At 31.4% G+C, this 12,953-nt stretch overlaps 1 protein-coding gene across 1 annotated transcript; it reads left to right on the top strand.

The window, feature by feature from the left end:
- Window positions 1–10,977: 10,977 nt before the first annotated feature.
- Window positions 10,978–12,845, top strand: LOC123693153 (putative nuclease HARBI1). Its single transcript, XM_045638124.1, has 5 exons — window positions 10,978–11,508; window positions 11,603–11,871; window positions 11,993–12,148; window positions 12,236–12,392; window positions 12,510–12,845. The coding sequence occupies exons 1-5, from the start codon at window positions 11,273–11,275 to the stop codon at window positions 12,757–12,759; spliced, it is 1,068 nt and encodes a 355-aa protein (XP_045494080.1). The 5' UTR covers window positions 10,978–11,272; the 3' UTR covers window positions 12,760–12,845.
- Window positions 12,846–12,953: the final 108 nt, after the last annotated feature.

The following is a 12,953-nucleotide window of genomic DNA, read 5'->3' as shown; positions in this document are numbered from 1 at the left end:
ATACGTTATTATTTTAAACAATTATTTAGACTCAATTAACGTCTAAATATATTTATAACTCAAAGGTTGACTGTCATAGTGATCTATCAATGCACAGCCCAGACCACTGGACGGATCGGGCTGAAATATCACATGCAGATGTTAGGACGTAGGCATCGGCTAAGAATGGATTTTTATCAATTCTACTTCCAAGGTGATGAAATGGGGAAATTTATCTTTTCCAAGCAGGCGAAGCTGCGGGCAACAGCTAGTTACTTATACGTTTTAATTTAATAGTCATGTGTTAAGGTTAAGCCCACAAGACTTTGAATATAGTTAACAAAAAGGTTCTTAGCAAAAACTGCAGTGCAGTATAAAATTTCAACAGACTCTACACTTTTCAGTCATTCATTTTTCTTTTACAAACGCTTTGAATTGCAAATAGGTCTCAAAACAGGTGTACTATACGGTAAAATAAAGTAAATTAAAACATTATCTAAGAGTATTATTGTGATAATCAAATTTTCGTGTTCAATCTATAAATTACGTGTTTTAGGATCATGGTCCTCATTCGTTACTTGGAAACATATCTATCAAAAGTTATCAAACAAATACTTCAATTGTTTTCATGCCATTTCAATATTAGCATACAATGTATCGAAAAACAGGCATTTTCGTTTAAACATCCGCTGTTATACCAGCAGAATAACTCAATTTTGCTTTCCAGTATTAATTCTGTCAATCAACGGAATGCATGCAACGGGCTCGCCTTCCATGCTTATCGCCTATGGCACTTTGTATTCTGTGTCTATCGTACGTTAGTAGATATTAATTATTAAAAAATGCCTAAATCTCTACTAATTTTATAATTACCAAGTGTGTTTGTAAGACTTTCTATCACTTCGCAGAGGAGTGATTTTACGATATTATTATTGTTTGTATCTAGAGATAGTTAGGAGCCTAGAGAGTGACATAGGCTTCTTTTTACCTCGGTGGGAATTTTCACGCAGGCTGAGTCAGTAGAGGGTTGTTATTTTTTTGTTGTTGTAGTGATTCGTTGTTTTTTTATTTTAATACGTCTGAAATATCATTATAATTCCGTATATAATTGGAAAGATAATATCATTTTTCATGATATCAAGCAATGTTCGATTGCATGTTACAATAGCAGCCAATTATTTATTATTTGATTTGTATAGAGCAGAAAGATATTATTTTCTTGCTATAGAAAATAAGAATACGAAAATATAAACGCCGTGTTATTTTAGACGTAGATATTTCTAATTTCTATGTGAAAATATAAAAATGAAGAAATAACATTTACACTTAAAAAATAATAAGTTTAATAAATAATTTGTATATTATTTGTATTTTTCTAACAAAATAGTTAATGCTAGGCTAGCTAATGATTGAGAATCCAAAAGCACTAACGAAAGAGAAAAAAAAAATTTCATACAACGCAATGATATCTGTGCTATTGTACTATTTATTGGCTTATGTTAACATCGCTTATATGCTTTTTATTAAAGTCCTCGTGCGTTGACAGTTTCACAGAACAATATATAAGCGTTCGTCAGTCACTCAGCAGTGTGCTGGCGTTGTTTCCGGGGAACTAATGAGAAAAATAATGGCCTTTATCTCTGGTATTGAGTGCTCAAGGGCTTCACGTTATCTGCGACCGCAGCCCGGAGGTGCGATAATGAGTAATTCCCAGTTCATTAAGGGAAACAAAAATAGAAAGAATTATGTAGTGTGTTCTACTGTCTATGGCAATACGTAGGTTTATTTTTATTGTCTATGAATTAAAAAATAGAAAGAATAACATAGCGTGCTCTATACAGACTGTCTATGCAATAGGGTTGTTTTGCGATTTTTTTAAATATATTTAAGGTGCATGAGAAATACTAGAAATTTTTAAGCATCCAAATATTATTACAACTTGTAATTGGAGATTTAATTGACATTGGCTAAATTAAAATTAATTAATAGTTCATTTAATTGTTAAATTGATTAAAAGTTCATCTATTAGAAACTTATAATTATTACTTGCTCATTACTACTTCTCAACTTTAACAGCAATTATTCTAAACTAAGACAAATCAAGAAGAATATAATAATAATCAAAGTACTTTCATTATGTGTATTTTGAACAAACCAACGATAAATTGATATTAACCTCCTGGGGCCTGCGGTCATATATATATTACATAAACAATAAAAAAATATTTCAACGCCATCTTTTGCGTATATGCGGGAATAATACCTCAAATCGATGTAGTGGTATGTCATCCGCTATACTAAACGGTTTTTGGTTTTATAAGTGACAGTGATTTGAAGTATTCTCATTTCGAAGTTGACGGTGGCTGTGCGACGGCAAACACGTGGTCAGTAATCTTACATTTTTAGTGGAACCATTAGTATATTGCAGTATATCTTTGTATATCTAATTATAATAGATATTATTTCTGCAACCGCAATAGTTATTTTGTAAGATAAATCTAAAACTTGTGAAAAATATGAATGTTTTCTTTTATGTCATACTGGTAAGACATTTGGTCTCAATTCTTGCCAAATTGGTATTGGTTACAAGGGCCCCATGTATTACCTATATGACATTATTTAGTTTATGTTACAGATTTTATTATAATTTTCAAGGATTATAAGATACTGAGATCTACCAACACCTGGATGAGTCAAATATTGACCTATATGATGGACCTATGGAGTTTCTTGCCGGTTCTTCTCCATAGATACTGCTTTCCGAATCGGTGGTAAATGTTAATACTGTTATGACGATTCAAAAGTGCTTTTAGAAGAAGTCTAATTTAATAAATAAATGTTTGAGATGAAGATAATCCCCCAAATGATACCGATGAAGCCGCCCAAACACCAGAAAATGAGTCTTCTTCCATTTGTCCAATGAGTATGAGTCACGTCAGTACAGAATCGTCACTATATATGTCATCTTCAGTTGTTGGCAGACCATTTCGGGGACGCACATGACGTGGACCAAGCATTAGAGGAGGCTGACCAAGAGGATGGATTAGAAATAAGACCTATGGGTGGACGTGACAATATAAATACACCGCCGCGCCGGTGCAAAATACTTGAACTGGTTATTTCTCACCCTTAAAAATACCTATCTTTGAACCAAGTTACAAAAAATAGATACAGAACAATAGATAGAATAATAAATATTAGGTTTCAAGTTTAAAAATATATAATAACTAAAAAAACAAGTAGTTTTTCTTCATTTTCATAAACTTATTACACTTGGAACTGGGACCCCCTGTAATATATAAATGACATAAAGAAAATCCAAGTTTTCCACGAAAGATTTTTTTTTCCATTTTTTTTAATATCTATAATTGCATTAGAACAGATACAGCTAATTTTTATTAAAAAAGAAAGAAAAAAAAATCCTGGGTCTCAGGAGGTTAATGACTTCAATTTATAAATGAGTCTTTTCGATGATCGTAATCAATTTGGTTTGTTTCAATTCGATCCAAATTCATTTCACCTTTAATTTACAAATTAAAATTTAAATACTTATTAATGTCATTACTTTTAACACTAAACGAAATATGTTTAGAGGGTGAAAACATTTTTTATTTTATTTTAAAATGAGCATGTAGCGACTACATATTATTTAGCATGTAGGTATCAGCTGTATATTGTCATGAAGATATTTTAAGCATACGTTTTACTTAGGTCTTAAGATAGTAACAAGGACGTAGTGTATAGTATATATACCTCATATAAGCCATGTTGAATCTATACATATAATAAAATCGTAGGAAAGTCAAAACTGTACATTGAATATTTTTTTAAAAGAATACATAATCCATGATCTATAATCGATATAGAAGCCAAAAACATATTTTTTAGAATTTTTGTCTGTTTGTCTGTTTGTCGGTTTGTCTGTTTGTCTGTTTGTCTGTATATTTGTCCGGGCTAATCTCGAAAAGTACCGCATAGATTGACTTCAAATTTTGCATGAATATTACTAACAGGTCGGGTGAGGCTTTTATATACACATTATCATGCTATCACCTCCGGGCGAGGAGCTGTGAACCTTTATTTTTCTAACGTATTCCGTGTATTACACAGCGTACAATCTAAAGACTCATGTTTAAATGTTGTTTTTGGGTAAGCCACGCTATTATCTAGCTTTACACTATAAAAACTACGTCATTTACGTAATTTTGGCAGAGAAACAGTTTAATGAATCTTAGTAGTATAAAGACAAATTTGAAACAGCGCCATCTATGAGACTTCATTAAAATCAAATCAATTTACATGTTTAACGCTTCTTGCAAATTTATAATTAAAAATTAAATAATAATATGACGTTGGTGGAGTTTTTAATTGTACTTATTTATTTAACTTTTTAACCCATGTCTTCCCAGAGTCCACTTCAGGTGCTTATATTTTATGTGAATATACTAAATAAAATTTTACAAGTGAGGGTAGATGTTTATTATTTGATGTCAAACAAGACACTATTAACAGTTAATTGTGACATTTTAAAAAATCCTTCTTGCGTTCCCACAAAAGGTAAGTTGTACCTTTTATATTTATTCTTTATTAATTTAGTTAGACTCATGTTTTTAATTAGAATTGAAGTTACGACAAAATAAGAAAATGATGAAATTTTATTTTTATGTATAACTTTTACAAGACTATATTCAACGCCCAAAGAAGGTCACTTTAGTTCTTGATAGAATTTTATTTGTTAGTAGCTTTTTAATAAAATTAGGTAAAGTAATCTTTTCATTTTTTTTATTTACAGATTCAATGTTCATAAAAATTAACGATTTGCATGAGGATGTAGTAGAAATAAGTATCCTGGCGCGTGGTCAATTGTTGACTAAAGTTAATTTCCAACGTATGGTACAATCATTGAAAGAATCTTGGGTAATTTTAGAGGATATTTTTCGGGAATGAGAAAAGGGGCAGCCAACCACGTATCAGCGTGCGTGCGTGAGAATCTACCTACGTTTTAGTACCAAAAAAAAATGTTATTTTGAAACGTAAATATTGCACTCACAACTACTGTACAAGTATGATTTTTAATCGTGCTTTACTGTCATCTGATTGTTTTATTATCGTTATGGCTATCGCGGTACAGATCGTACTGGGATCAGAGTACATATTATTTATCAATTGGTGTGGTAATATACGGTGTGTGGACCAAGTGGTGTGGACCAAGTAAAATATTTACAATCATACCAAATGGATTAACACGGTATGTACATAAGGCGGTCTTATCGCTTACTAGCGATCTCTTCCAGACTGCCCAAGGTAAGAGATAAAGAATTATACCTACTCATGATCCAGCAATTTTCAACCGAAAAAGAAGTTTTTCTGTAATTGGTAGTTGTTTCATTTATTTATTTTAAATACCTAATTTTACTTTTATATTTGCCCATTTGCATTACATTCAGCTTCCATATAACTTATAAAAATTTTATGTTTATTTCTGTCTAATATAAATACTCTTTTTTAGATATAAATAACAAAAACAACTTTTTTATTAAAATTTAGTAGGTACCTTGGGAAGATATTATCTATGTGTTAATAGAACAATACATAAAGGAAATTATGTTACGATTTTATACAATGAAAATATGTAAAAAAATATTAGCAGGTGTAATTATTAAATTGATCCCGAACCCAAAACTGTAGTTAATTTTTTTTGTCATTTAGTGTTTAATTCATGTCAATTGGTTCATTAATAAAAAAAATTATGATCATTTAAATAATCACGGCGAACATTTGCTAAGGCATTCATGTACAAGGTGTAATCGTTCAGTGTGCACAGGGATTTTTTTTTTGTAAGTATTACAGATAACAAAAAACTTTAAACTGATATCGAAAGTACTTAACCTATTAATGGCCGTAATCATTTTTTTTTAATAAATCGAGAAATATCAAAAAAAATATCTTTAAACCCTCCCATACATTAAGTACATAATATGAAATATGAATATCCCATATACATTTAATATAAAAGATTTTAGCTTTCTTTTTCTTTTTTTGGTTGTCTGCTTTAATTACTTCGCAAATTTGAAGTGGCATTTTCCACGCTTTTTCCGGACATTTTCACGCATTTTCCGGATATTTTCCAGATATTTCCCAGGCATTTTCCAGGCATTTCCCAAGCATTTTCCGGACATTCCCTGACATTTTTCCGGGGATTTCCAGGCATTTTCCACGCTTTTTCCGGACATTTTCACGCATTTTCCGGATATTTTCTAGATATTTTCCAGGCATTTTCTGAACATTTCCCTGACATTTTCCGGAGATTTTCCAGGCATTTTCCACGCTTTTCCCGGACATTTTCACGCATTTTCCGGGGATTTTCTAGATATTTTCCATGCATTTTCTGAACATTTCCCTGACATTTCCGGAGATTTTACAGGCATTTTCCACGCTTTTTCCGGACATTTTCACGCATTTTCCGGGGATTTTCCAGGCATTTTCCAGACATTTTCCTGACATTTTCCGGGAATTTTCCAGGCATTTTCCACGCCTTTTCCGGACATTTTCACGCATTTTTTGAATATTTTCCGGGCATTTTCTGGGCATCTCTCAGGCATTTTCCGGGGATTTTCCAGGCATTTTCCACGCTTTTTCCGGATATTTTCCAGACATTTCCCTGGCATTTTCCAGAGATTTTTCAGGCATTTTCCACGCTTTTCCCGAACATTTTCACGCATTTTCCGGATATTTTCCGGGTATTTCCTGGACATTTTCACACATTTTCCGGGGGATTTTCCAGATATTTTACAGGCATTTTCCGGATATCCCCGGAAAATGCCCCGGATTTCCGGAAAGTACGTAAGTTTTTTAGCTTAGATTAGTAATAAATTCTACTATGCAGTCGCTATTCCACGCGGACGAAGTCGCGGGCACAGCTAGTACAAAATAAATGAGTCGTTATAGACAAGTTATAAAATCTTGTTTCGTTGTTTTATTACCATAACACAAAATCTGGCAAAGTGCACACTACAGTTGACAATTTTGACTATTTATATACATTTGTAAATTTTATTTTATTACACTTAGGGCTGATTTTTCAATCCTTGGTTAAAACTTAGTCATGGAATAACGTATTAAACTACCATTTCAAAAACGTATTCTAATTGTCCGTGTATGTCAGTTTACAAGTGACATTTTAAAATGTTCGTGTAATACTTTATTGGACGGATAAATTTTAACCAAGGATTGAAAAATCGGTCCTTAGTTTAATATACCCATAGTGTCAAACTCTAATTCTCATCCTATTAAAATCGTTAAGTTGTTCCACTAACCAAATGGGATGTATTACTCGAAACATTGTTGATATTTCCGTAGCTGTTGTAACATTGTTTGTACAAAACAAACAGAAGAATAACGAATATGCCAGAAACAAAAGGTATAGAGAAATTCTCTACCTGTCACTATTGACTTGGTTTCAAAGCGGAATCTACATTCGAGAACCTAAAAATACTAGACTGTTTGCACAATAATAATTTGAAATAACATTTCGAGATATTGATACTCGATAGTATGTTTTTTCGGCTTTATTTATTTAAAAAACTGTCGTAAGGGTTTGCTTTAATTTGACATGTAGGTAATTCCTTTATTAACGTAATTAATTTTTTATGAATTGTATTTTGAATATGAATTGTACTATAAATAAGTTGTTTTTCTTGATTTCCATTTAAAGAAATGTTCAAACAATAATTATTGTTCTTTTTAAATCAGCTGCTTATAATTGTATGGAACAGGATAATGCTAACATACAGCGAAATGTATCTCGGAATAAGAATATGTAGTTTCGTTTATCTTTTTCAATCTATAAAATGTTTCTAAGAAGATTTAGGTATTAATTCTTAAAACCTTAAAGAACATATTGCATAGATACGTCTTTTCACTGTATTGATATTAATATCGATTATACATACAGTTACAGTAAAATTTGCTTTTTCCATTAAAAAATCCTAAAGAAAATAACAAAAAGATTAGAAGCATACTTTCAGTAAAAGGCAATAAATCTATTTTAATTACTAAGTAATAAATCAGTTAAACTTACGACTGTTGAAGTCTTTTTTATTTTTGCCACATTTACATAGTACAATCAAAATTGCCACATAATTTACATAACGAAAGTGATTAATATGAATTCCTTGATTTCCAGGTTACATAAAATTTTACGAAATTTCATGAAATTACAATTTAAATCAATTGGAAGAGTAAGCTCTTCCAATTTCATTCATTCCTTCCTTCCTTCATTCATTTTAATTTCGAACACTGTCAAAATAAAAACCAAATCTACTAAGGATATACATCTATACTTAATATTATAAAGCTGCAGAGTCTGTTTGTGTGTTTGTTTGAACGCGCTAACTACTGGTCCAATTTGTAAAATTCTTTCGGTGTTAGATAGCCCATTTATCGAGGAAGGCTTTAATAGGCTATATTATATCACCATTAAATAATAATTACATGTCAACTTAATATCAATTAGGATATTTTTAACCTAGACTTACCTATTTGTTACATAACTTTCATAAAACTTAGTAATATTATCACTTTAGTTCAGCCTACAATAGTTCTGCAGATGAGCCCGAGGACATTATCTTGAAGGGAAACATTAGTAACGGCGGTGATAAAACCGCCAAATATTATTCACATCACGCGCCTGTCGCTCCATTTTTCTGATCCTCAAATACGAAAATGTATATACGCTATGGTTAAAGTAATAAAATACGGAAGGAATTATTCAGAATAACGTTTATATTTTACGTAACAATGTGATAAAAATTTGAATTAAATTACTGCATTCAGTTAAGAAATAATTTGTAAAAACAGATTAGTATAATAACAATATTATTAATTGTGAAAAGTACAAATAACTTGGTCCTTACAATATACATAATATTATTATCATACTCATATTATAAAGCTAAAGAGTTTGTTTGGATGGTTAGTTTAACGCGCTAATCTCAGAAAGTAGGGGTCCGATTTGAATCTCAATTTCAGTTTTAGATAGCCCATTTATCGAGCAAAGCTATAATATAATCTTATCAAATAAAATATCATCATGCTAAGATTAATAGGAACAGAGCAATGAGGGTAAAACCACGGGCACAGCTAGTAACAGATAAAATACATATACAACTCTCTTTCTGTCAATTTCATCTGTGTGTACAATAAAGAGTTTTTTTTATTTATTTATTTATTCTACGACATCCCGCTTAACACTCATTTATTCACGACAAACTATATAATAAGTTATCAAAATGCTACCGACCATAAAATGATCATAACATTATTGTAGGATAGGCTAAGGGTTATATTTGAGTTTCACTTGGCTTTTTGTGCGAATATACGCACGGCGATAATATCTCATTGTTCATAGAGCGCTTATCCTAGTTCTCCAAAATTTTTAAGCTTTAAAAATAAAGCATAAGCAACGTTAAAAATAATCACCACGTATAACACTAGTATTAACATGTCACAGTTAAATGATACCCAAAATAAAACTTGAGTCATATTTAAATAAAGTCCAGAAAAGAATTTATAAGAAAATATGTCTTAGCAGAGAAGAGGCCGGTTCGTCAGTATCGTTTATCGACACTTATTAACATGATCCTTAGATAAATGTGCAAATAAAGCGTAATCCGTCCATCAGTTCACCACCCAGCTCCTAACGAAGAGTAAAGTCGCGTTTATATAAAATTTCCTGATAGCAAAAACAGTTATATTATTTTTTTATTAATTTCTTTTTTTGTCTTGTTTTGAAGACCTTTTCATATTGGTACTGAAAAGTCAATGTTTATGATAATAATTACTAAATCATGTTTTGCTATATTTTTTTCTGAAACTATACTACTATATTATACTGTCTGCTGTCGAATAAATATTGATCTACACTCAAAATTCGTTTTGAAAAGCCGTATACAATTTTATTATAGTAGTTCAACTATTTTTCTTTTGTTTTTATTTATAGACAAGACAAGTTATTTAGTGCCAGTAGTTAAGGATCCCATCATTGTGTTAATAAAACGAATTAAAATATATTTATCCAAATTAAAGTAAGTGTCGTCTACATAATATTCGTCTCATGAATAAAATAGCCGGTGAATAATACAAGAGTCAATTTACTTATAAAGAGCTGTTTATCTCAAGAAGTAGATACAAAATAATCCAGATTACGACGTCAGTCGTAAAACTGTATTTTATAGCACTAATATCTAAATTTTTGATGGCACTCGTAGAGATCGATTTAATACGGAGCATACTCGGTATAATTGACTGTTTTATGTATTATCCGCGGGGCTTATTGCTGTATCTTATGAAGATCAAACTTAGAACTACATATTTTGTATTAGCTTTGCGATTTCGCCCGCTAAATCAAGTCCAATTCCTATATGGATAAGTTGTTTCATCGCAATAAAAAGTAGCCTATGTATGTACTTCAACTCTCTCCCTACACAAGAATCATGCCACAAAATTGCCCTGTTGTGACGCGACAGAAGGACAAATACACTTTCGCATTTATAATAAAGTAAGGATTGGAAGTGCTGATTGTTAACCCAATTGCATGTATGGATGAAGAGTTTTGGCTGAAATGGGTCGCGTCCGCGGACGGATACATGTCTTCAAACTGTCCCGCCCTATGTCACAGTCCCAACATTAGGGTGTATAGTTATAAGTTCCGTTTTCAATAATTTAAGACGTGATTTATGATCGGATATGCTTAATACTACGTTGTTTGAAGTTAGTAATAAATATATGAAAAAACTTATATAGGTTTTAAAACTAACGTCTTTAATTAGTGAATACATTATGAAAACAACTAATTATCTAACACAAATACAAAATAAGAAGAAGAAGAACATCAAAAAATACGAATTCCTGCATAAAAAATGTCCTCACAGCGTTAAATAATTCAGAAAGCAGGCTTGTTTACAAAGTTTTATTCTTGACAGCGTGTCAGTACACTAACGGCCGCTTTCTATATTGAATCTCAATCCCTAATTTGCTGGTCGAGATTGATATTTCAATCCATTTTCTACTTTTAGTATTTCAATAACCGATCGATGGATCGCTAACTCGATCTTTTTTTTCAATCCATCTTTGGGAGGGCCGATCGGGTTTTTAGATTGGTATTTGTATGAAAGTGAGAGTATGGTGTTTTCTTTAACCGATCTCTGATTTTGACAAATCGATTTTTGAACGTTATAGATCTTTATTTGTGATCCTCCAATTTTGACCGATTGTATTGATAAAAGGCGTGAAAATGGAAATATTTTCAAGTGATAGTGATAGTGATCTTGAATTATTAGCTCAGCTGTCGGATTGGGATAGTAGCGACAGCGAACAAGAGAGAGCTGTGTCCTCAAAAACTTTTCGACGAATAAACTTCATGGCAAGTTTAACTGACGCAGAGTTTACATTCAGATTCAGAATGAACAAAGCCTCAGTAGAATCTGTCTTTAATGAAATAATGCCCTATATCAAAGTGAAATCAAGACGGTAAGAAATTTATTTGTTTGCTCAAATTGCTTCAAAATGTATATAAACATAACCTAAAAATTGGATACATAACTAAAGTACCTATCATTTTCAGGAATAATGGTATACCACCATTGCATCAACTTTTATTGGCACTTCGATTTTATGCATTGGGTACAATGCTTAATTCAGTGGCCGACTTTGCTGGAGTATCCTTATCATCAGCTTGTAGAATAGTGGCAGATATATCTGCTGCTATCGCTAGATTGTATAACAAATATATTTTTCTGCATTCTAGAACTACAGATAAATTTTATAACATAGCTCAATTTCCTAGAGTATGTGGTGCTATTGACTGTACACATGTACACATTCAGTCTCCATGTAGGTATACAAGTACTGATTTGTTATCAATAAAAAATTTGCAATTTACTTAATTACTATTTGTTTAGAAAGTTGCCATACATTTGCTACAACAAATAAAATAAAATATTATGTATTTCAGGTTCAACAATAGGAGAGGAATATAGAAATAGGAAAGGATACTTTTCAATCAATGTCCAAGCCGTTTGTGATGCAGACCTTAAATTAATGAATGTTGTTGCTCGGTGGCCTGGTTCTGCTCATGATGCTACAATTTTTAATCAGTCAGTATTAAAAGGTAAGTAATATTGGGTTTATTGCCCTTTTAAATGTTATTAACATTTAAAATAATATGAATTTCTAATGTATCTAACTCTTATTACAGCCCAGTGTGAAGATGGTATTCTAGGAAATCGCTGGTTGCTCGGGGACAGTGCCTATCCAAACCGGCCTTACTTGCTCACACCTTTGTTAAACCCAGCAACTGCCCAGGAAATAAACTACAATGAGGCCCAGATAAAAACTAGAAACACAATTGAAAGGTAAAATCACCATTTTATAAAGCTTTCACTATACTAGAGATTATAAAAATTAAGTACCTACCTATTCATTTACTTTTTATTAACCAAGTTTATAAAAAAATGTATTTGTTTGTTTAGGACATTTGGAGTCTGGAAACGTCGCTTCCCAGTAATATCCTTGACCATGCGGTTGTCATTATATAACATACAAACAGTTATAATTGCTACAGCTGTTCTTCACAATATCTGCAGAAATTATAACATTGAAGAAGTACCCCCTGAAGTAGAAATGCCAGACGATAATGAAACTACTGTGATATCAGAGAATTCGGACAGTATTGAAAATGATATCAGAAATAGACAAGGACTGATTTCTAATTATTTTTAAAACTTATTACCTACCTATTTATTTTACAAAAATATGAATAGTCTGTCTTGAGATAATTTGTAAATTCCTTTGATTAGATTTTTATCATTAACATTTTGTCCTTATTATCATACCTTTTATTAGCTTCAAATTATTAAACAATGATAATTTCAATAAAACATTAATTTTTCAAAATAGTTTATTTAGTTACATAC

The sequence above is a fragment of the Colias croceus genome, chromosome 7, assembly GCF_905220415.1.
Source record: "Colias croceus chromosome 7, ilColCroc2.1".
NCBI classification, from domain to species: domain Eukaryota; kingdom Metazoa; phylum Arthropoda; class Insecta; order Lepidoptera; family Pieridae; genus Colias; species Colias croceus.
This window is presented reverse-complemented; position numbering and strand designations above follow the sequence as displayed.

Excerpts from the sequence above, each read along its gene's own strand:
- LOC123693153 (XM_045638124.1), top strand. The coding sequence starts at position 11,273 with ATGGAAATATTTTCAAGTGATAGTGATAGTGATCTTGAATTATTAGCT. Across the intron at positions 11,509-11,602 it reads ATCAAAGTGAAATCAAGACG|GAATAATGGTATACCACCAT; the intron begins GTAAGAAATTTA and ends TATCATTTTCAG. Across the intron at positions 12,393-12,509 it reads ACTAGAAACACAATTGAAAG|GACATTTGGAGTCTGGAAAC; the intron begins GTAAAATCACCA and ends TTGTTTGTTTAG.